At 36.0% G+C, this 26391-nt stretch overlaps 1 protein-coding gene across 18 annotated transcripts in view; it reads right to left on the bottom strand.

Annotated features, from left to right (window-relative positions):
• Positions 1 to 26188, bottom strand: part of LOC138329525 (vinculin-like) — a 66820-nt gene extending 40632 nt beyond the window's left edge. For 9 of the 18 annotated variants that reach the window (XM_069276570.1, XM_069276572.1, XM_069276573.1 and 6 more), the window contains exons 1-2: positions 25822 to 26186; positions 754 to 861 (exon numbers count right to left, since the gene is read on the bottom strand). In XM_069276570.1, the coding sequence (XP_069132671.1) occupies positions 754 to 861; positions 25822 to 25878 (165 nt within the window). In that variant the 5' untranslated portion in view covers positions 25879 to 26186. Of the gene's footprint in view, positions 1 to 753; positions 862 to 25821 lie in introns of all 18 variants that reach the window. The other 9 variants (XM_069276581.1, XM_069276583.1, XM_069276584.1 and 6 more) reach the window with 3 other exon arrangements.
• Between the last annotated feature and the right edge of the window lie 203 nt (positions 26189 to 26391).

Below are 26391 nucleotides of genomic sequence, written 5' to 3'. Positions count from 1 at the left end.
AATTAGTGTTTAATTGTGTATGCATAAGTCTAATTAACACAAAAAATAATATAAAATAATTTATTTTGCCTTTGGGTCAAGCGCAATCAGTACTTCATTCCATATAGGATATAGTGCTATGGAATTTTTTCGGGATGCAATTAATTTTTTTTTTTTTATTTTAACTTGAAGTGAAATTAGAAGCTCAAACTTTTCGGCGGTAATGGTGTAAAGTAAGTAACTTTTGTAACTGAAGAAAAATACTAAATCGTCTGCTGCCGTTTTTGATAGTGAAAAAATACCATTTGTCAACGGTGGAGCATCTTTAAACCTTTACAACCATAACCGATCTGAACCTTAACATTAGTGTTCATCATAAAGGACCTAAAAGTCAGCTCATCATCAATTTGTCTGCTTGTTTAGTCCTAAACAGGTATTTATAAGTATAGTGGCTATATATATATACTACATTTACAGATCAAGAATCAACAGTGCACGAATGGCCTTCCCAGTTCTAGGATAAGTCAACTATATCATAAAGATTAACCTAAAGCTAGCGGCCGGTGCAATACGGTGGCATTTAACTTTAAGAGGGCAAATATCATAAAAAAACAATGCGAAAATTAGAAAATCTGATGACTGTTTTGGATTCAACCATGAATAATATGTATGCTAGTTATGCTTTTCATACCAATATATAAACGTTTATATGTGCAGTTATAAGATTTAATAAGGAGTTAGGAGTGAGGAAAAGATTGACAACAAAGTCCATACCTTGACCAGATTATCGACGGCCAGTTTGACTGTCTGGACTGGCATGGCCAGGTCTGGCATAGCGTTACCATCTTCTGCTTCTTCATGGAGAATGACCAGCTTGGATACCTGTAATACACAATACATACGTAATTGTTAATGTTGATAACATATATATTTATGTGATGGTCAATTTGTAATGGTAAGTGTGTTACACTAATACAAACAGAGGATTGATCACATTACAAGTAAAACCAGTTTATATTTTTTGTTTTGAGAATAGCTAAGCTCGCCTCCAACAGTCATTACTTGTCCAAAGGGGCCTCTTGAAAATCCTGCGTTTCCTCCCTGTTAGTGATTGCAAATACTCAAAAAAAGAACAACAGTATTTGAACACTTACTCAAGAACTTTAACCCAAGTACACTTAGGCCTCTCGAAATTATGAAAATTTCCCCATTCCAAGACATTTATAATCATTTATTGATGCAAATATAAATGTCTGTTTTTTTGGAACACAACAAATTGACATTTTTATATAAAGCTTAACTGCAAACGAAGGCACCAATGCCAACATCAAGGCTAACATAAGCCCTCCTCCTACCCTTTTGTTCTCTTTGAGACACAAATTAAAAAGTTAGGACATTGTTACATGTTGTTTATCACGTGAGCAATTTATGAATTTTTAGTTTCATGTTATTGAGGATTAAATCAACTGAATGTTATTTATACTGTAATGTAAATCATTGAAACATTCTCTCATGTAAATATGCATCTGATAGTGGTGAGCGTCTGTGACCAATAAATTGTGAAATTCTGAGATTGACATTGAAAATTTTTGCTGAGTTAGCATTTTTGCAGACACATTGTTAATCAATGACAAAGATCTGATGAAACTGAGAATCTCTATGGGTTTGTTTGTGATAGGATGTGTGGACCTATTTGATATATAACACTGAACAATCAATAGCGGCCTGGTATAACTCACAGTGGGGCCGCCACCATCAACAACCAAAGCATCCAACTCACAGTGGGGCCGCCACCATCAACAACCAAAGCATCAAGTCTCATATTTTCATTGTATGCATGGCTGAATCCAATCAGTTACATATGAGCAATCTGAATATCTCTCTATGGTCATATTCAACCCCTACCATTATATGATCGTTCCTCCCTAAAAGAAGAGACGCCATATTATGTATTGTTCATGACATATCTCCAGAAATCGGAAGATGCTAGGACTCTTTCAGATTAAATATGATTATTTAAATCACACTAGTTGACTGGAATATTTCAAACAACTTAATAGGTGATCATTTATGAATGTTTTTGGATGCCATTAGAAATAACAACCATTTATATAATGTTACTGTGTACTTGGCAAGTCCTTACTAGGACTAACATCTCTTGTTTTTGGCTGAACTCGGATGTAGATACCAAACAAACGGGTTAAGATCTCGTTTTAACATACAGTGTGTACATGATTATGTAACGTTAACGTGTCATGCATTGAGAGCCTCTCCTGTATCACAATATGAGGTAAAGTAGGTAGGTACCATTACACCAGGCTATACTATCTCTTGTTGATGACGTCGTAATACATTGGGATCCTCTTTTTTAGTACTTTAAACACACACTGTAATTTGTCCCTAAGAAGCCCACAGTAAGGGCGAAACTTGTGACATTATTCTACACAGCACAATTAACAATCAAAACAGTAAATTCATTTTATGTATGATAAGAGCAAATTTTAAGTTTTGTGTCCTGATGAAGCCTCAGTAAAGGTGAACCGGTTTAGTTGACAATAATTAACAGATGAACCAAGTACGTGATGTGTATGTATGTCTCCTTTGCATGTTGTGATTGTACAATCACCCTTGATATTTCCTGAGGTTGGTTCTACCACCCACCCCCCCTTTTCTACAACATGAAGTATTACCATGTGGAGCCTCCTAACCACACAATACATACTGACATACAGAACAGTCATTATATCATTATCTTCTGCTACTGTTTTTAGTTTTCAAGGCTTTAAGTGTTCCCTGTGTAGTTTTAAACAAGAGATAATTATGTGCTAAATCAGCCTTTGTGTTGTCTGGGAAACATTTCCTTATCCCTTTACCCCCTTCTGTCAGACCCCGATCCCTCTTGTTTGGCTTCCCATCCTTTTACTCAATCGTCTCCCTCCACCACCCTAGGGAGATCCTCTTCTCTCACATTTCCACCCCTTTCCCTCTATTGCACCCCATACTCTTGTTTTTCTTCCTTCCCCACTTACCAGTCCTGTGTTTATTACTCTCACTCTGTCTCACAAACCCTTTCCCCTATACTCAAATGAACTGCCCCCTGCTGTTTGTATGGTCTTATGATCCATATCAATATGTCTTATCATCTCACTCCAATGTCTCTCATTCCATAACTATCTTATTTTTTAATCCCAACCCTTCTGGTCTCACTCTAATCATGACCTCTCCAAGTCTTACCAACATTATAACCCCTCTCTGTATATTTCATCTCCCTACCCCAATGTGTCTCCATACTGTTATATATTTCTATTTCTTCAGCATCTCAGCTTATTTCACAATATCTCTTCATCCCTTCTGCTGTTGTTTCAGTATGCCCTTCTTTGTCTCATAACTTCTCCTCCAACTGTCTTACAATTCTCTCTCTTTTCTCATCTTCACCCTTTCTAAGACAACCGTTTTACTTCAAGTCCTAGCACCATACCCATCTCTCACTCAGAAAACTCTGACCATTTCCCTATTACCTGTCTTTACTAATTTACAGCCAACACATGACCTACCTTTCCCTGTAAAAGACCAATAATAACAAACCAACATCCCTACAGTACCATGTAGCCCTCCCCACAGATAATACACTAGGCAACATTAATTGGGGGTTTCTGAAAGGCCAATAGTTTAATTAACAACAGGTGTACACAATTACCTGGCAGCTCAAGGTAGCACTTTTGGCCGTGAAATCAGCCCCTTTCCTTGTGTTGGTAAATACACATGATACGTAGCTTATATCCTGTAATTTCTATATTTTCAATGTGTGTGAATGACTATTGCTCATTTTACTACAGATGCCTGGATCTTATATATATATGTATATACACATGTATGAATTGTCTGTTTATATCCAAGCTTGGTATTTTTTTTTTATTACACAGCATCTTTCTATAGAGGAAGTTTATCATAATAATATATATGGTATGACATAGCAAAAGCCCTGTGTACGGAAACAAATCATTTCAAACAGCGAAATTGTTATAATCATTGACAGTTTACTTGATTACAATACATGCCCTATAGTTCAGTGCTTTGTTAATTTTGAAACTCTCCATTTATTCCGTAACTTTCTATATTTATAAGAGTTCTGTATAGCCTGGTCACTTGAATACTATACAATTCTGATTACTGCATATTGGTTAAGTGGATTTTAAGATAGCACTTGAGAAATACTTACATTGAAAACATAGACGTTCATGTAACCTTATAAAGTCTTAATTTAAAGTTTGAATTGCCACTCGATAGATAAAACTAAACACAGCTAGCACACAGGGTGGAATCAAATACAGGACACTCAATACACCATATTAACCAGTAAGTTACAGTTATGGGGAATGTGATATGCCAAGATCAATGTTACCAGTACGTCATTTGTTTCAAGTATTACTGAAGAATCATGTTCTCCTATTTCAGAGAAACATGTTTATAAATGACAGCATTAATCAATTTACCATACATATGAATTTGTTATAGACACAACTATCTGTCAAATCTTAGTATGTAACTTACAATAAAGACTTTGTCTCTTTCAAAATGTGCCAATCATGTCTGAACATAAAACATGATGTTATGTGTTAGGAAATTACACCAAATTTCATAAACCAGAACATTTCTTTGAAGTTATTTTTATATGAAAGGCACCATCCAGTATTCCAGTGGCTTTGATCAATCCCATTTTTTATTTGTGATATAACTAGAGATGTCTGGACAGATTATTATTATATATACCGTAATCGCTGTAATTAGCACCCATGGCACTTAGAAACAGAAATTGTAACAAAAGGGGAATGGGGGGGGGGGTAGGGGAATGCATTTATTAGTGTACCAAATGTAAGTTGTGGACGGAAAACATCAGCCATATCATAACTCTTTCTGTACTCACGACACATTATCTGTTACAGTAAACATACATATGCGTTTTAAACTTTAACCTTTATCATGTCGTGATTCACATGTAAAAGACTCGCAAGTTCATGTAATATGGGATACTGTAGCGTTGATGTCAGAGGCATCATATATATGTTAAAAAACATTATTAAATCCATGAGATGGAGGCATTTAAACAACTTCAATTCCCTATCCACATAAGGAGAGGGCAATTATAGGGAAAGGGGTGCTAATTATGGCAAATGCAGTATATACATAGCATGTACTTCATCAGATCCCCACAAATGGCCTTCATCCTCAGAACAAATCTCAGTAACATATAATAAGCATTATATTGTAACTAAATATGCAGTAAACACATATTTCATTGCTCTTGTTGCCAACAAAATTTCACTAAAATATGGTTGAGTGGTTGTGCTTAATCTTATTTCCTACATATTTTCTAAATAATATTTGCTGCAGTAACGCATCATAACATAAACAGGTGTATAAATGAGGTTCACTATGAAGTACACTAGTCAGTCAATGTACATATTTCTACACAAACATAAAATATGCAAATGACTGATGATACTTAATATGTAGTTGAATTGTTGCAATATTTGATAGAGCTTTATATAATTGAATTAACTTGTGTAAATAGATCATATTTTCTGATAATCATGTTCTATATTATGGCATTATTATTAGGTACTACTGTGACTAAAATCTAAGTTTTTGTTAGTTAGAAAGTAAAGTTTTTGTTAGAATTTCTATTGTATATAAGATTATCACCCCTTAGTTTGAAACTACCAAACCAGAAATGTGAGAGACAAACAGCTTTACATGCATATTTCTTTTCATTATTTTTCTTTTCTTATTTTTTTTTGGTCCTATTACTAATATCAGTTATTCTCATAGGACCAATAGTGCAATACTGCATTTAACAGCAACACAACAAGTAAATCTGAAGGTTTCGTCAATCTTGACACAATTGTTTTACAAACTGTTTTAACCAAATAATCTAAGAAATGTAGCATGTATACCATATACCGTAGGTGAACTCTCTAAAGTTTAAATATACATAATATCAACGATGAAATCAATCTTATCAATCGATTATCAATTTTTCAAGACAGAATAGAAGTTGGATGAACAGCATGTGGCTTGTGTGGATGCAGGATGTGTGTTTTATCGGAGATACGTCATCTAGATTTGTTCATACAGCTAAACTACAATCTACCCCACATCAGACAGTTTTACTGTGCTCAAATGTTTCTGCACAGTCGGAGTATTCTTTTAGAGGTTAAAAAGTATGTACCATAGTCGGTCTTGTAAACACACGGCAGGGTTAATGGCAAAGTTCTCTGATAAGATGTGGCAACATGGCAATTCTATGTTATCTAAACAATGAGGATGAGAGTGTACAAGCACAACTAGCTATAGAATACAGTGGTGGGTGCTATGTCATTGAGTTCATGAGGGAAAACATTGTACAAGATATATAAAGTACATGTACCTATATCAAAAGTTTTTTGTAGGATATGGTATAAGTAGAGGACGTCTTGAAGGAACAGGTTCTGAATATCTAGACGTGAAGCAAAGTAATGTACGGCTACCATACCACATAGGTTCAGCATTGATGAAGGTTTCATTTTTACGTAGAGGATGGTACAGAAGAGGGTAGAATAGCTACTACAGATGTAGAATATGTGTACAGTACAGGATGTAAAAGTTGTATTTATGAGGTAGAATACGGTACAGGTAGAGGATGTATTTATGAGGTAGAATACGGTACAGGTAGAGGATGTATTTATGAGGTAGAATACAGTACAGGTAGAGGATGTATTTATAGGAGAGAATACAGTACAGGTAGAGGATGTATTTATGAGGTAGAATACGGTACAGGTAGAGGATGTATTTATGAGGTAGATACAGTACAGGTAGAGGATGTGTTTATGAGGTAGATACGGTACAGAAGGATGTATTTATGAGGTAGAATACGGTACAGGTAGAGGATGTATTTGAGGTAGAATAGGTACAGGTAGAGGATGTATTTATGATAGAATACGGTACAGGAGGATGTATTTATGAGAGGAGATCGTACAGAAGAGATGTATATGAGGTAGAATACGTACAGGTAGAGGATGTATTTATGAGGTAGAATTGGTACAGGTAGAGGATGTATTTATGAGGTAGAATACGGTACAGGTAGAGGATGTATTTATGAGGTAGAATCGTACAGGTAGAGGATGTATTTATGAGGTAGAATACAGTACAGGTAGAGGATGTGTATATGAGGTAGAATACAGTACAGGTAGAGGATGTATTTATGAGGTAGAATACGGTACAGGTAGAGGATGTATTTATGAGGTAGAATACAGTACAGGTAGAGGATGTATTTATGAGGTAGAATACGGTACAGGTAGAGGATGTATTTATGAGGTAGAATACAGTACAGGTAGAGGATGTATTTATGAGGTAGAATACAGTACAGGTAGAGGATGTATTTATGAGGTAGAATATGGTACAGGTAGAGGATGTATTTATGAGGTAGAATACAGTACAGGTAGAGGATGTATTTATGAGGTAGAATATGGTACAGGTAGAGGATGTATTTATGAGGTAGAATACGGTACAGGAAGAGGATGTATTTATGAGGTAGAATACGGTACAGGAAGAGGATGTATCTATGAGGTAGAATACGGTACAGGTAGAGGATGTATTTATGAGGTGGAATACAGTACAGGTAGAGGATGTGTTTATGAGGTAGAATATGGTACAGGTAGAGGATGTATTTATGAGGTAGAATATGGTACAGGAAGAGGATGTATTTATGAGGTAGAATATGGTACAGGTAGAGGATGTATTATGAGGTAGAATACGGTACAGGTAGAGGATGTATTTATGAGGTAGAATACGTACAGGTAGAGGATGTATTTATGAGGTAGAATATGGTACAGGAAGAGGATGTATTTATGAGGTAGAATATGGAATAGGTAGAGGATGTATTTATGAGGTAGAATATGGTACAGGTAGAGGATGTATCTATGAGGTAGAATATGGTACAGGTAGAGAGGATGTATTTATGAGGTAGAATATGGTACAGGTAGAAGAGGCTGTATTTATGAGGTAGAATACAGTACAGGTAGAGGATGTATTTATGAGGTAGAATATGGTACAGGAAGAGGATGTATTTATGAGGTAGAATACGGTACAGGAAGAGGATGTATTTATGAGGTAGAATATGGTACAGGTAGAGGATGTATTTATGAGGTAGAATATGGTACAGGTAGAGGATGTATTTATGAGGTAGAATATGGTACAGGAAGAGGATGTATTTATGAGGTAGAATACGGTACAGGTAGAGGATGTATTTATGAGGTAGAATATGGTACAGGAAGAGGATGTATTTATGAGGTAGAATATGGTACAGGTAGAGGATGTATCTATGAGGTAGAATACGGTACAGGAAATGCTGTGTGTTGTTTTTATGTATAATATAGTACAGGAAGAGCATTATGTTTTATGAGGTAGCCAACACATATAATCCATCATAATTCACACTTACAAAGCCTGTGTGTGTGTAAATGTATGTGTCATATTGTGGACCAGCTAGTAACCACACAGGGCATCGACATAATCTCAAAATTGTTCAGTCTGAATAAAACACCTCTCAAGATCTATTATTCAATGAATAGTCTTTATACTCTATGAAAGGACTTCTGGTATGCAGTTTCAAAAAAATGTTTTAGATATATATATAGCTAATACAATGAACGTACTGTACAAAATATACTCGTATATGTATATGCATCAGTATATCTACATGGAAAACATGACTATATTTATTTGTATTTCCATGGTTAGTTAAGGTCACCAATCACTCCAAAATCAGGAGGTTATAACTTCACACCAAAACAGTGATACTACAGGTGTATATTTAATAGGCAAAGTCTATCTGAAATGTTCATACATCAGTTATCGCTAGGTATGACATGAAGTCAATATATATAAACATTTTAACAAAACTGTGTAGACACAAGATGACAAATGTACGTAAGTTTTTTCATTATTTTGGTTCAAAATTGATATGTAAACATTTGTAGTAAATGATACAATCGTGTTTACATTAGGCAAGGTGTCTGCAGCTTTTCTCAAACAGATTCACTTGTCAATGTAAACAAGAACTTAGCTCACAGTGAAGAATGTTTGTTAGTCCACAACTTAATTACCAACTTAATTGCTGATTTCAAAAATTATTGTTTTTTGTTTATTTCAAGAGTAAATCATCAAGGTATTCTGAATCCATTGAATAATGTCTTAATTTGCAAATTCATGTAGGGGTCATGTGGAGGAGCAAAATTCCATCTCCACCTATATGAATAATTATTTGCACATTTTCTCCTGGAAAACTGCCTAATGCAATTCCTCAACTTTTAGTCTTGTTAGAAAATGTCAATCCTGATGAAGCTGTTACAGATTTGAGATTATATTGTCATAGGGATACTATCTTTTTCAGTAATGATACATCACAATGACTACCTTTCCTCTCACAATGATACTGAAGATATGCTGAATCAGCCAGATCTGACACAGCTAGCACCACACAAGCAGCAGGTCAAGTTTGACAGCCAGGCTAACTGGTATTGCCACTTGCTGAGACATGGAGATGATAGAAACAGAAGATGTGTGGATGGATGAGGTCTATAATACACTGGACATGACATGTGTTTAGGTACTGCCCCCACATTCCCTCTGTGTGTACTGTAGTAAATATCCTTCTAAGAGACTGTAGTATTGTAGAGAATTAATCAGGGTCCAACTGACATCAGAAACAAGTGATCAGCTAATGCCTGAAACTAGCTCAAAGACATACCTTATTCAACTCAATAAGCACCCCTCTCAATAAGCATTTTGCTCCCCTTCTTACCATGGCCACATATTCTTTCAACCCAAATGTAAACCCTAAATGTAGACTGAAGATATATACCGGTAAATGGTAGTCTTGATCACAAAATTATTTATTATCAAATTGCCATGAGCAAATCAAAGGCAGCAAACAAGAGGCCCAGAGGGCCTGTATCGCTCACCTGGTTTGTAATGCCAAATAATTTTCTGAATACAGGTTCATTGTTTCTTTTCTGAAGGAATTTTAATATTAACCTCTAAATCCCCTATTGGGCCCCACCCCTCCTGCCCCCTGGGGGTCAGAGCCAAAATTTATACAAGTTCTGTTCCCCTTCCACAAAGGATGTTTCTGGCCAAATTTGGTTACAATCCATGCAGAACTCTATGCGAAGTAGCGATTGATAGAATTTACCTCTATTTCCCCTATTGGGCTCCGGCCCTCCTGCCCCCTGAGGGTCAGAGCCAAAATTTATACAAGTTCTGTTCTCCTACCCCGAAGGATGTTTGTGGCCAAATTTAGTTACAATCCATACAAAACTCTAGGACAATTAAGTAGCAATTTATAGAATTTACCTATAATTCCCCTATTGGGCCCCGCCCCACCTGCCCCGGGGACCAGAGCCAAAATTTATACTAACTCAGTTCTTATTCTCCCAAGGATATTTCTGGCCAAATTTGGTTACAATCCATGCAGAACTCTACGACTAGTAGCAATTTATAGGATTTACCTCTATTTCCCCTATTGGGCCCCACCTCTCCTACCCCCAGGGGATCAGAGCCAAAATTTATACAAGTTCTGTTCCCCTTCCCCCAAGGATGTTTGTGGCCAAATTTGGTTACAATCCATGTAGAACTCTATGACAAGTAGCGATTTAAAGGATTTACCTCTATTTCCCCTATTGGGCCCCGCCCCTCCTGCCCCCGGGGGGGTCAGAGCCAAAATTTATACAAGTTCTGTTCCCCTTCCCCCAAGGATGTTTGTGGCAAAATTTAGTTACAATCCATGTAGAACTCTATGACTAGTAGCGATTTAAAGGATTTACCTCTATTTCCCCTATTGGGCCCCGCCCCTCCTGCCCCCGGGGGGTCAGAGCCAAACTTTATACAAGTTCTGTTCCCCTTCCCCCAAGGATGTTTGTGGCAAAATTTAGTTACAATCCATGTAGAACTCTATGACTAGTAGCGATTTAAAGGATTTACCTCTATTTCCCCTATTGGGCCCCGCCCCTCCTACCCCCAGGGGTCAGAGCCAAAGTTCTGTTCCCCTTCCCCCAAGGATGTTTGTGGCCAAATTTTGTTACATTCCATTCAGAACTCTATGACAAGTAGCGATTTAAAGGATTTACCTATATTTCCCCTATTGGGCCCCGCCCCTCATGCCCCCGGGGTGTCAGAGCCAAAATTTATACAAGTTCTGTTCCCCTTCCCCCAAGGTTGTTTGTGGCAAAATTTGGTTACAATCCATGCAGAACTCTATGACTAGTAGCGAATTAAAGGAAATGTTGACGGACAGACGGACGGAACGGACGACGGACGACGGACGACGGACGACGGACGCCGCGCCATGACATAAGCTCACCGGCCCTTCGGGCCAGGTGAGCTAAAAAACGTAAAAGTCATCACAGAAATCAGTTGGTTTGTACAGTATTTCAATTCACAAATGTATGGACAATGGTTTTGCTGTTAAAGACAAGTTGCACCACCAAACAAAGATGTTTTAATCATTCACCCCTCAAATTTCATAATGAACTGGTCTTGTCTTTGATTCAGGAGAGCCTAAATGTGTTTTCAGGATGGAAAATCTATTTCAGCTAGGCAATATAGAAAGTAGCAGTATATACACATTGGTTCATTTGGTTCATTGAGGCTTTCTCAATAGTACATTGATAGGTGGTCTGTGTGTTTCCACAACACTTAAGCCTTTTAGTGTCCAGGTGTGAGTGGAATCAGCTTTGTGAAATTAACCTGCCAATATAGGTGATGAAAATAACTTACGGATAGGGTCCTGGTACATGAAATACACGGAAGCATCTAAATGTGGTGCCTTCAGATCTATATGTGGAAAATACGACCCAAGGCACCTCATTACTATAACACCTTGATGATAATGAAAATCTCATAAATAGACAGACAACATTGGTGGTATAACAATACACAAGTGTACTGATTGACATATTTGACAAATTAAAGGAACAAATATACTCCTAGCTCACTCATGAGATCTTTTCCTCATATTTCAGAGTGCTGGTTTCTCTGTTTAGGTATATACTGTATTTTCCCTAATGAGGGCGCCGGGTGCGGGTAAATGGCTGAGGGGAGCGCTGTTATTTGAGACCATTTTTAGATGTTTTTTCCTGAAACAGACTATAGTCATCTTGCGTTTACTTTCGTATTTTTCTGAAACTTACCATAACCAACTTACGTTTTGAAGTCAAGTAAGTATTGAAATTACATAATAATTAAGAAATGTATGCACCAGAAGTATTAAACATTGGTTATTACAGATGTCTGTTTCACGGAATTTTTGCATTTCATGCTAGCCTGTTTGTTTACCATTCGTACACAAAATGGCGGACGGTGCTTTCGATCGCTACTTTCATTTTGTGACAGATGGGAATTTCTGACAAGAACACACTATAAAATGCTTATAAATGATAATATTCCTGTTATTTAGGAACCTTTATCAAAGATTTACAGTAAGTATTCATAAAACCTGTATAGACATCGCTAAAATATTGTTGCCAGTTAGTCTTCATCCATACACGTGTGTGGGGCATTCAAGTGACACATTTTATTTTGAACATGGCATTCTCGCTGTTTATGCTAAGTTGTCCCATGCAGTAAATCTAGTGTTTATACAAGCTGATTGGAAATCTGTTAAGCATCAGATTGATGTGAAACTGTATTTCACTAGCATCTGCAAAGACAAACCATCACAATCTGGCACAAAAATTGTTTGAAATTAGTTGATTTTTTTCCAGCAAAAAACGTGGGGGCGCCCTTATTAGAGGGGGCGCTCTTCATAGGGAAAATAGGGTATGAACAGAATTTGCCAGAAATGTATCTCACATCTTTTTCTTTATTGAATTCAAGGGTAAACTGAACACCAATATGAAGAATATTTTTGAATTTCAAACAAGGGGAGAATAACTTCAGTTGAGACATAATTCCGACTAGAAACTTCAGGTTTGGTGTCCAGTCTATGGCTCTGTCTAATGGATATCTTTTCAATCGTATTTCCGATCACATAACATGTACAATTCTTTATAATTTCACAGAACCCAGGGATGAGTTTATGCATTATTTATGTTAGGTTTACCCACAGGATTGAAGCAACTGGTCAGCATTAGGTCTACCCCCTATGTGGTTTAGTCTATATAGATCCTGGTGAGAAAGGTGGAGTGAGGGGTCTAAGATTGGGGAGAGAGAAGTGAGGGGGGGGGGAGGAGAGCAAATCAGCCCAGACAAAGTAGCCTCCTTCTACTATTTACTAATGATAATAGCTGGCCTGATCTGACTGGTTCAGTCAGTATATGACCCCCAGCTGCAGGTCAATGTAAACAATGCTGTAAAGTAGATCAGCTTCTGGTATGATCTCTACAGTATATCAGAAACTACAACATATGTCACCTCAGAAATCTCTGTAAAAACTTATATAAATGTGATATGTTGGCCATTTAAAATTAGTTTAGAATAAGATGAAGAAAAGGCAGTGATTTCTACATGAATAACTGAATTAACTATCACTAGGATGAAAATCTATACAAAAGCAAACTCCATTTCTGTCACCATTATAAACAGAGTTAGGCAGGGGATATAGGAAACGGGAGGTTAAAGAGACTTTTGTATTTGGAATTGAATCAACTTCCTGATATTAACTTTTTAACAGTTTCTATGAATCATCTTTGTAAATAAAATGAGGTGGGGGTGAGTGAGAGGGGAACTTTTGTATTGTGAATTGACATTGAATGGACTTCCTGTAAATATCAAGGTAGATTTGGAGGTCAGGAATAAGATGTTACAACAGAACTAGAAATGTCTGTAAGACATAAATGCCCTGCATACATACATATGGGGGTCGCAGTGGCCAAGTGGTTAAGATGTCCCCACATAATACCACAAGCCCTCCACCTCTAGGTCGTGAGTTTGAATCCCACCAGGAGCAGTTGACAGGTACTGGCCGCTAGTAAGTGGGGTTCCCCCCCCCCCCCCCCCCAAGTGCTCCTTTTTTTCTCCCCTTACAGACCTGGCCTGCCCTTAAATGATCCTGACTGTTAACAGGACGGTAAAACAAACCAAACCAACAAGTATACATGTAATGTTACCGGCCAGACAGAGTAAAACTATACCTTACAACAATACCCCCTAATTCTATGGGAAAATATTATCTTAGGCCCCTAACAGAGTAAAACTATATAAGTATATATCCATTATTTTATAAAAAATATTATCTTTGACCCTTAAAAAGCAACTGAAAATCAATTTAAATTCCAAACCATTCTATGTTTAAACATTTGTTTCTGATCCTGTGTGCTGTGTGTCACAATTCCAATGTTGTTTTACTTTTATCAATCATAAGTAATGCTAAACATTCAATAATTTCCTAAACTGGCTGGACTATATTTTATTTAATAATAACTTCCTTATTATACAGATGTAAGGAGACAAATTGTATTTCAATTACTATTACTTCAGAGTTAGTGACATCCTGATCAATATCAAAGCTTCCTCCTATGATAAAGTCCACCTGACTAACACTGATGCCCACACAATTTTGATCGTATTCTAAGAAATTCCAAACTTTGTAACAGGAAAACTTTCTCATTTTGTTTTTACTTCTATGTTTTATAGGAAGTTGACTTCACGGATACATAAACTGTGATATCCTGCTACAGAAATGTTATCATCAGATAGTATCCCACACATGTACATCTATTTGGCAAAAGTATGTCTTACAATTTTTTTTTACATATATTGCCACCAATAAGGTGTTTTTTTGTTTTTGCTAAAATAAATTTAACATGGACTAGTGGTACATACAGTCAATATACCAACAACAACCACTTCTCTGTTACTTTGATCACATTTAATCTGTAGTTATACAGTACATTACAGTCTAACCTGAAGTACCCCCAGTGTATTACAAGGAATGTCCATTATCAACATAACACAGATAATATACCTAATAGTGAACACCAGAACAGGTGCTCCCCTCTCAGACTCTAGGTACCTTCCCTCACAGGGACCTATATAGCAATAAATAGAAAAGGTCCACACTTCCCTACTGGGCCATAATAAACCATACCCCCATCCTTCAGCACTACCCTACTCCTACTAGGCCCTTCTAAACCATGCCCTAATCCCTCCCCCAGCACTAACCTACAAGGCCCTTCTAAACCATGCCCTAATCCCTCCCCCAGCACTAACCTACCAGGCCCTAACAATAAACCCTCCCCTCCCCACCCCCCTCAGTACTATCCTAATGGACCCTAATACTTCCCTACTGGGCCCTGATAAACCATGCACTCCCCATATATACAATGATTATCTCTAAGACTGGAGTTCTACAATCTCAGACTGTACAACTGCCTATCACCTATATGTAACTAATTAAATCTAAGGAATGTAAAGTATTAGATAGCAGAGTCACTCCCCACAAATTACTAATGATTTGTATATTCATTGATAGAACATCTCATTTTCTCACGATCACATGATTACCTTAACTACAACATAAGTACAGTACATGTATATCCTTCACTTTAAGTTCAAAACGATATATTGATGGTACTATTAGCCTAGACTGGTCATCAGTCTACAGAATAATCACTAAATTTAGCTTGATAATTTTTGTTTTGGCAATATGTCTGCTTCTTGATATCCAAAGTTCAAACTAGGAGGAGATAATCTATTATTTAGAACGGCCAGTTTATAATGATATAATGATAGTATTGATATGGTTTTATGATAATACCCTGATACCTATACATTTGTACCAATAACATACCTACACATTCTGACAAGTGTTAGGTAGAATCAACACCATTATATATACCAATAATGGTTCAGGGTTTAATCACGGCCCTGACTCAGCAACAAGGAATTGTAGGCTGTAATGCAAAAAGGGTTTGGCAACAACACCATACAGCACATGTACACAACTCATCCATGTTATATAAATAAACTAACCCCCCCCTTGTCCTTGAGTCCATGTTAAAGTGTATCTGTGTACACAACTATATGGTCAGTTTTGTTGCCATCAGATGTTTTGTTTTTGTGACAGGAAGCAGATAATAATGTGCTGTAAAATTGTTGATTTCCTGAACACAACAAAACAGTAGCCACCAGCACAAGTGATAAATCAACATACACTTAAATTACTAAACTACTTAACATTGTTTCCACAGTTTTTTATATGTATATATATTACCCATACACATCAAGAAGACGGGGACAAACTCTTTTAAGACAAGTTTACAATAAAAACGATCTATAGTTAAAGCAGTATCTGATTTAAGGGACTTATTGCATTAATATACAGTATTGTATAGAGAATGTGTATGGTATTGGTACAAGATGCTAAGGATAAATTGCTATCTACTAGAACTTATTTAGTTATTTACGGTATCACAAGATGCTGTAGTAAGGATAAATTGCTATCTGCTGCACACAGCTGTACACAAGAACTTCAGTTAACAATCCATTCTGTGTACTACATAAGCTGAAGGAAACCTTTTTCCTCATTCATGATCTAATAAGTTTTTATTCTCCACATATACCATGCCATCGATAGATATATAGTAAGGCCAACAAGTGTGTACTGTGTAGGGGGATCCTCCCCTCCCAACAAACACCAGCCATATGCATGAGCAGGATGCATATGTGGGGGAGGGGGTGTTTATTGTAGTGGGTGGGGGATGTGTAAATAAACCAACCCCTCCCCCCCCCAAAAAAAAAAACAAACACCAGCCATGAGGAGGTCAGAAAAAAGATGTGAGGGAGGGGGTTAATAGTTGTGGATGAGGGATCTGAACAGGGACCCCCCTACACCCACTGGCCATGAGGAGGTCAGTAAGAAGAGTTAAGGGAAGGAGGTAATAGTTGTGGGTGTATATACTCATGCAGGACAAAACTACATTTGGATGAGGTAATAAATAACTTAGATTAAACATTATCAGTGAATCACTGTCTGATATCAAGGAAGGGTGTGTGCCACGTGCAGTCAGTTTGTTTGCAAATGTTTTTTGGAAATTGTCATGAAATATTTCCTTGAACTAAAATTATACAATTCTTGTTATTTATCTTGGATCAAACTTTAAGTTGAAATTATAGCTAGACAGAAACTTAATATGATCCAAAAAAGAAGATAATTTGTACAAAATATGCACCTTATGAATTGATTAGAATTACAAATACCTGTTAATTAACGAGACTCAGGTGAGATAAAGAGATGAAATTCAAGCAACCTTAGAACACAAATCATTCAAACAAGATAAAACCTCACAAAATGTTTCAAATACAGGTACAGGGATTTCAAGATACCAAAATAATGTGGGTAAAGTACCATTTACCATATACATGTATAAGTTCCACCTTTCGGTGATTGTGACATCACAAAAATCACTGCAGAAATTATATATGATATCACCACAATCACCGACAGGTGAGACTAACCTATGGTAAATTGTATTTTACCCACATCGTTTTGGTATCTCAAAATCAGTGCACAAAGTCATTACAAAAACTAAAGGCTGTCATATAGTTACAGTAACATCATAACTCAAATAGATCACAGTGTAACAGTCAGATATTCTTTAGTACTTTAAATCACACTATTCAGACAGGATTTCTATACCTACTTTACACCTTGTATTTTTAAGCCTCTATCTGGCTCCCGGTCTGTAGGAGGCTGGCTGTGGTTTATATCAGGGTTACTCTATCTCTGACAGGCTAATTTGTCTTATCTAAGGCTCAACTGTCTGTAACAATAACTCAAGAGAAAGAAATCTCCCCATTACAGGTGGCTCATCATCATTACCTAGGGTAATAACGTCATACCTGTACACTGCAGGTAATTACGTCATACCTGTACACTGCAGGTAATAACGTCATACCTGTACACTGCAGGTAATAACGTCATACCTGTACACTGCAGGTAATAACGTCATTTCTGTATACCGAATACACCAAATATTATACCTGTACACTGAAGGTACTAACGTCATACTGTACACTGAAGGTACTAACGTCATACTGTACACTGAAGGTAATAATGTCATACCTGAACACTGAATACATAAAATATTATACCTGTACACTGAAAATACTAATATCATACCTGTACACTGAAGGTAATAACGTCATACCTGAACACTGAATACATAAAATATTATACCTGTACACTGAAGGTACTAACATCATACCTGTACACTGAAGGTAATAAATGTCATACTTAAACAGTACACTGAATACATAAAATATTATACCTGTACACTGATGAAGGTACTAATTTAACGTCAGACCTGAACACTGAATACATAATATATTATACCTATATACTGAGGGAACTAATGTCATACTGTCCCCTGAACAAATAAAATATTACTTAATCAAGACATTTGGTACTGATTTTTAATAAACCTATTCTTAGAATGCATGAATACATAAAAAATATTATATATACCAATGAATAATTATCTTAATTAAAAGTTACAGTTTATAAGCCTGAACCCACAAAACAACAGAATGTCAAATTACAACATTGTACCCTTATGCCCTATTAACAATATGTCAACAAACAAGTAAATTAAAGTCCAAAATAAGTAAAAAGGAATCCTTTTTTAAAACTTTACTGATGTTCAGCAAAGTCAGTCAAAGATGTGTAGTATGATGAAAATGGTTAAATTCATTGAGCATTGTACATATACTTATAGGCAACCATTAACCCAGACAGGTCTATGACTACAAAAACATTCTACAAATAATATTCTGTATTATAGAATGCCATGGAGGGTCATAAAGTTTATGCAGCACATCATAGCTATGTAGGTTCATACATGAGCTCCCAAAATGCTCCATTTTCTACATATTATTACGCATGATCCGATTCAAGGTCCTTTCTTCTTGATAACACAGGAATGGCAAAAATTGTTTGCTTCATTTGAATATTTCTCACAGTAATTAGGGACTGGTATATGCATTAATTACACCTTATTTTTGTAGATAATGAATAAATATAACAATCAACAGTAGTGATTTGTACTCTTTAGTATGTGTTGTATGCCAACAAATAACATCCATATACTAAGTGATATTAATCACTCATTCCATTGTCTAATTAAATCATAACCCATCTCATTTTTCCTAATTGACATCAATCAAAGGATCGCGGTGACCAGGTTTTCTAAATTAACATCTAAGTAATTAATCCTGTTAATAGATACAGATACACTCCCATCTGTCAAATTAATAGAAATTTTATGGTGCGAGATGTGTGTTGAAAAAATAATTTAGAACCATTGACAGATTAACTTCTTACATGTATCTGAAAGCTATACCTTCACCATTTCATTCACTTTCTCAACTTACTGTAAAGAATGCAGCCTGAATGATTTATATTCACAGATATCAATTTTCAGGTGAGACATTCACCTGGAAACCTTTTCTCGTTTAGACCAGGTGAGAATTGGCCCCCATGACAAGGTATAGAGTATCAGGCCACAAGTGCTTTCTCTGGTTAAAATACACCTGTGTTGAAAGTTAACATATTGCACATTCTTTTGAATGTAAAATATGTCACATATTTTGCTTACTGGTGGAGAGTATACAAATGCTGCAGTGTGATGAATGCCCTGTGTACATGGTTATGGTGCGTGTGTACTAGCTATAGAATGAAAAGCTTCAGGATAAAATAAAATGAAGGCCTCCTCACTGAACTATCTTGCACCTGGTGATGAGTTTGCACATTCTGTCACTTTCTAATATCTATTTTGTTTTCCAAGGCGGTCTGTAACTGTCCAATTTTTTGTGTGTCTTCTTGACATGAACATATTTGCATAAACACAATTAAATACAAATAAAAAAATATTTTCTTGATGAATGTTTGACATTTGGAATATGTTTACCAATCCACATAATAACTAAGTCAAGTACCCTACAATATCTAGTACCCATTTCTGATAAATAGTAACTGTAGATGTATACCTATCCTGTGTTTAACGCACCTTTAATGAGTTTTTCACTGTAGGTAATGACCATACACAGGTGACAGTAGAGAAGTACTAGCCCTTCCTTCAGGCTAATCCTGGGTACTATGTACAACAGCACATCCCTACCAGGCTGGCTCCTACATAAAGACTTGATATCTTACAACTACAAAGGTGCTATTTTATGGGGAATTAACCTGCAATACGATCTGATCTGGCCCATATAGCACAGCATGGACTGAAAATGTGTGAGAAAAGTAAGACTCTAGAACTGGTATCTTAGTCTTTCTTGCTGCCAATATCACACCGTATCATCCATCCCAATGGTGAGAAAAGAGTTGACCTGCACAGCTCTATACAATTTATCATCCTATTGTGCTTTAGTGCATCAGGGATGATAAAATCCAGAGCTGAGAAACTGCAGTCCCCATCAAAGGTGTGATACTGACAGAACAACAGCCCCTGATAAAATTTTATTATAAGATTATCTCCCCTTATTGGGGAGTGGGGGGGGGGCGAGGGGTGGATGGGTGGGGGCATAACAGACCTGTTACCGACACTGAAATTCCTACTTAATATATGAATACATTGTTCTTGAGACACAAAGCAAGATTAACAGTGTAGTAAGTGTTGTTATACAGTTGAGTAAAGTGGAAATGTATATTTCCAAATCAATATTGCACATGCTATTGTGTTCAGGTCAAATACAATATTAGAATATCATACCTTTGTTTACTAGGTACAAAATGTAAAAAAAATATTTTTTAAACTTCAGTTTCAAATCCAACAAGTATTAATTATATAAAATGTAATGGTCAATTTCAGGATATACCAGGTGATGTAGTAAAACCTGAGTTCCCAGAGAAAACACTAATATGACCTGTACTGGGCATCTACCCTTATATATACATCCTCAAACCTTTCACCCTGAGATAAAGGTCCAGAGGACAAATTTCAGACACCTTGACTACTTTACCACCACTAATTATAAGCCTTCACACCTGTAACTCTGCAGCAGATATGTTTCCTTTCAAAATCATGACTGAAAGTTAAACTCTTGCCTTATCTGAAGCAATAAACTGTCAAAGACAAACTTTGGGAAGTAATTCTAGGCTATGTGAACACATACATGTATCTAATCTCTGAACACAATCATGCAGCAATTATTCTTTTTGGGTATATATATACTTCAATTTTAAAATAATTAACATGTCTCACAATTATCAAAATATTCAGAGGTAATACCATTTCTCTAAATATTTCAAAATAATACACTGTGTATAATACCCTTCAAATAAACTCTCTACATCTATAAAGAAGTAGCTATATAGGACAATATCTGGCATTTGTTCCAGCCACATCACCCAGCTAAGCAAGCATGTCTTCTTAGATCAAAGAGGATGGGGAGTTTGTCATGAACCGTGAACATTTTACACTTGTTGGTATCACTCAACCAAGTTTATTTGAGAAAATAGAACATTATACACAGCCTTGCTAAAGAATGTCTTGAGAAAGCAGCAAAAATTGGAACTGGTATATCTGATTCCCAGCCTGAGCTTCTTGGTAATTATGAATTGCTGTTTACTGATCTCAATGTATAATTTCTCTAACATGTGAATAAATAAAGCAATTCATTTTGTGCAATAGCTGTAACGTAAGTAACATCTTCAATTTATTTATTTAAAGTCTGTCATATTAAGATTTAAACTACAGTCAAACCTCGATGATTCGAACTTCGATGAATCGAATTTCTCGCTGTATCGAACTTTTTGTCTGGTCCCGAATTTCTTCACTATATAACATTACTAACTAACCCATGTATGAATCGAAGTTTTATGAATCGAAGTTCTCGATGTATCAAACTTTTTTCATGGACCATTTGTTATAGAATCATAGGTAACTGACACTCGATGATTCGAATAAAATTTTACCTGTACAGATCAGGTGTTCGCCGATACCCCGCGGCATGCTGTCACAGCTACATGTACGTTAGCTGTCTCGCGACGGCCCATCGCCGGACAATAGGGATTATGACAGCTTGTGTTGCTTGCTTGATATCATCAAGATAATTAATATCACTAATCAGGCCGATACCCGGTGCTTTGTTTTTACAAGCTGCGTTATTAAATCATTAGTACGGCTAAGATCCAGTTAGTCGTTTTTGATGTTCGCCGCCGCCATTGGTAGCGGTTTGTAGAATTTACGGAACGGTAAATAGCGAGCCACATTATCAATAAACTCATACTCAAAACTGTTACATTGCACAACTTTGGCATAAATACTGGAGCATATCGATCATTCTAAATCGAAGTATTTTGTAGGTGTTGTAACGCTTTCGGTTCCTCCTTTTTAGTTTCGTTTTTACAACGTGTTTTCGTTTTTATATTCATTCCGTAATATTAACCATCGCTTAAATAGGTACCAAACGAACACTTGTACATGGGTTAGGCCTAGCTGCGATGACGTAGCTCTGAACGACGGACGGAAGATTTCTGACAGATGGTCGTCGTCGGGAACGGAGTGGAGGCAGGGTATGATTATTCGTTCTAGGGTTAGGCCTAGTACACGTAAGTCTTGTTTATAATATACGTATGTATTGCTAACGATAGCAATACATATGATTTATTGCATACTTCGTTTTTTATTTTCTTTTGCTTATGGTAAATGCAATGTGTATAAAGTTTAAGGAACGGAGACGACATGTACACAACTACCACAGTTGGTCATGGTAAAAAAAACCATCGGTCTAATTTCAACCACGAATAATTCGAAGTCTCGATGTTTCGAAGTTTTTCTGACGGTCCCTTGAACTTCGATACATCGAGGTTTGACTGTACAATACAAACAAAGCCTTTAACTATCTAGACTACACACACTCTAACATAACTTTTATTGTACTTATTCTGCACCAATTAGTAACAAAATGTAAATACACTGTCTCAAATATACATTAATTATGATAAGTTGTTACAAAAAGTTTTAGAGTAGTGCACCTTCAATTTAAGGATTAAGCTAAAAATAGATTTTAGTACTACTGTGCCAAAACATTAATAGGATAAATTCCCGTCATAAAATACGTCTGATTAGGTGGGTTTTTTTTTAAATTGTTTTATCACCTAAGCCCAGATATGTATATCCCCTTGGTCATTACATGAATGATTGGGTTACTGGCCTAAAACACTAGTGTACTCTATAAAGCTATTTAGATAGGCATCTCCTTGGTGCCCTGATGGATCCGTCCACACCACCCCCTCCTCAACACCCCCTCATGTAGCAAATTGAGATTAATTTTACACAACTGTACCTTGTGCTATATTAAGTACATTCTCTTTATATATAACTCAGCACTGATTCAAGAATCCTGATAACAAACAGCAAATTAGACAACATGATTACTAAATGTGTTCCTTCAAGGTTTCCTGAAGCAAAAGATAAGAAAGCTAAGTATGGAACTTGTCAGGCAGTGACATACCAGCTTCTTTGATGACAGCTTCCTCTTTTGACACTGATTATTTACATCTAATTAGTTAACAAAAATGAAATAATTTCAAAATAAACTCAATAGTCAATATAAATATCTACCCTGGTATCTTTTTATGAGGTTAATCAAACATCTTCCATTTGTGCATATTTAAGGACTCAAAAAAAGCAAGCCATCAGAAATAATTAGATTAAAACTTGCCACTGAAGTATTAGATGTTTAGTGTTCAAAAATCTATGTATGAGCCTAGGAAATAAATAGCTAAAATAAATAATTCATTATTGAAAAGTTTATGATATTTTTCAGTTTGAAAAACAATATCAAAGCTTTAAATCTAAACTTGACAGGGGTTTTTTAAAATGTAATATATGTTTCTGCTATGAAATCTCCAAAACATAACATTGAACACTCAATTAAACATTTGACTTAAGTCAGTAACCATTATGAGAAGTATTTACCTAGTATACGCAGGGATAATTATGAAAAGTAAAGTCTTAAGATATTAAGCCCTAATCGTCTTTGTGCCCTTCCTACGGCTCAGCAGTGACTTTAATTCTGGTTATAGGTATATTTGTGTATATATGATTATATGATTAACATAATGTACTTGGTATATACAACCAAACAATAAAACTAATCTTTGGTCAATAAACATAGATTTATACACAGTTAGAATTAGTGAAACATTCATGTTGACATTATATTAAGTTTGAAGAAAGTGCTATTTGATATACAATCAGCTTTTAAGTGACTGGTTAATTTAATTTTAAATATGATATATGCTTCATATAATCTAAAATAAAAGTATCTAAAATAGAATTGAGAAAGCTATTTTAAAAGAGAATTTCATTTTTTTAATGTTTATATAAAAGAAATAATGACTGCAGAGTTAAACACTAAAGTGAAAAATGCAGTGCCTTCATGAGCAGGACATCTATATATATCTAGTTGACCCTGGACTTTTAGCAGATTAGGAGTCAAATCACTATTTTATGACAAATAGACACATGCTTCAAACTTAAGAGTCAAATATGACTTTTGGAAGTCAAAACATACACTCAATGGTCTATTGAATGCCCCGCCTGAGAGGTCAAACCAGGATTTGAACCCAGGACCTTCTAACCTATAATGGATTCTCAAAAGATCATCATGATTGGCAATAGATCAGATCATCTTTAGATATAAATCCATATGATATAATATAATTGCCTTTTAAGATTAGGTATCTCCCTACTGTAAATCAATATAGCTAGCTCCCATTTACAATCTTGAAACAATGGTTATTCAGCAAGTTTGCAAATTTTGTATAATAAGAGAATTAAAGAAATGTTGCAGCCATGCAGGCCAGGACTAAAATGCTGGATCGGAGGGGGGCCTCAAAAACTAAAAGGCTATACCACCGAGCTTTCTGGTAACCATAACCAACACATTACCTGATCAACTAAATGAAGTATTGCTTACACTTATAAAACACAAAAGAAAGACAATGTGATGTCATCAGCATTTGATGTCTTCCGAAGTTTGAAAGTTCATCTAAATCATAATAAATAGTGAGCTTATTGTGTGATCTCAATCTTTTGGCATTATATTTCAATCCAGTATACACTGATCAAGTTACCAATATTTGTCATTGATTCGTCCCTACTATATGGCAAGATACAAACCACAGGGTTGAACTGACCCACTAAGCTTTCAAAACTTATAACTTGAGTGATGGACTGAGAATTAAGACATAATTGTAAATGTTGTATATGATAAAATTAAATGTGATAAAACCATCATGATAATCAGTCAAAAAGATAACATATAATGCAAGTTTACATGTTTGGTCTTAGAAACATTCAAGTATTTTTTCCATATTATTCAATAAGCTTTTCAAACTAGATTTTTGATTTTTGTTTAAGTTGTTTTTCACATTTCCTTTTTCTACCAATCTCAGTCTCCGTAGGCCATTATTCCATATTATTTTTAATTGGTATTATCTAATTCAATCTTCAAATGGCTTAAACCTATCTTAATCTTAGGCAATGCGAAGGTAAAAACCAAACCTTTGGTTTCATCATGATCAGATGCCACTTGAACATGGAATCGTTGTTACTGTGTCAAAGTTATTTTTACTCTTGCCGATCGATTTCTACAGCGATGAAGGATTCAAACCACACACCAAATTTATTGGTCTTTAACAACATAAAAGTTTGTGCCAATTAACGATACGTCTTTTAATCAGCATCATGATGTGTAGACATGAAAACCAGACTCTCAGACTGTCTGCAATAACATAAACAAGTTCGACAACTCCATGTTGAATACGACGACCGGCAAAACCGAGACACTTACCTGCTGTGCTACAGGTTCCAGAATACTTTCGATGATTTTTGTATGAAACACTGGCATCTTGTGTGTATCTAATTGGATATCATAACACAAATATAACAATCAGTTGTTTAGATTAATCAAGTTTTCACAAACTTCCTATCCAAGTCGACAGCAGCCCGTCCTGTCAAAGATTCGAAGCTGGAGTCAACATTTTCAAGCCGCACTTTCGTATTCAGTATAATTTCACGAAAGTATAAAAGGTCGTGTAAAGATAATTTCTGTGATTTCTTAAGTGAAAAACTTCAAGTTGTTTTATATTCTTCAAGAGCTATTAAGCTTTCATTAAAACAGTGGCATTTTCGAATAATATAGATCGCAGTAATCCGAGACCGGCAGCTAACAAGTTTGCCATATATGGAAAACGATACGACCTTGCCCTCTAGCTGCGCGAGGTCATTGCCGCGAAAAGCATCGTGGTTGGTGCCCCGCTCTGAGATGAATCATTGAATCAACTTTATCTCCGCCCCCGATGTTGTACCCCATACAACCGTTACATCACCAATTTACATCAAAGTACGCCCATTTTAAAAA

Source organism: Argopecten irradians, chromosome 8 (genome assembly GCF_041381155.1).
Source record: "Argopecten irradians isolate NY chromosome 8, Ai_NY, whole genome shotgun sequence".
Lineage (NCBI taxonomy): Eukaryota > Metazoa > Mollusca > Bivalvia > Pectinida > Pectinidae > Argopecten > Argopecten irradians.
The sequence above is the reverse complement of the archived record's forward strand: the minus strand, read 5'-3'. Positions and strand labels throughout refer to the sequence as shown.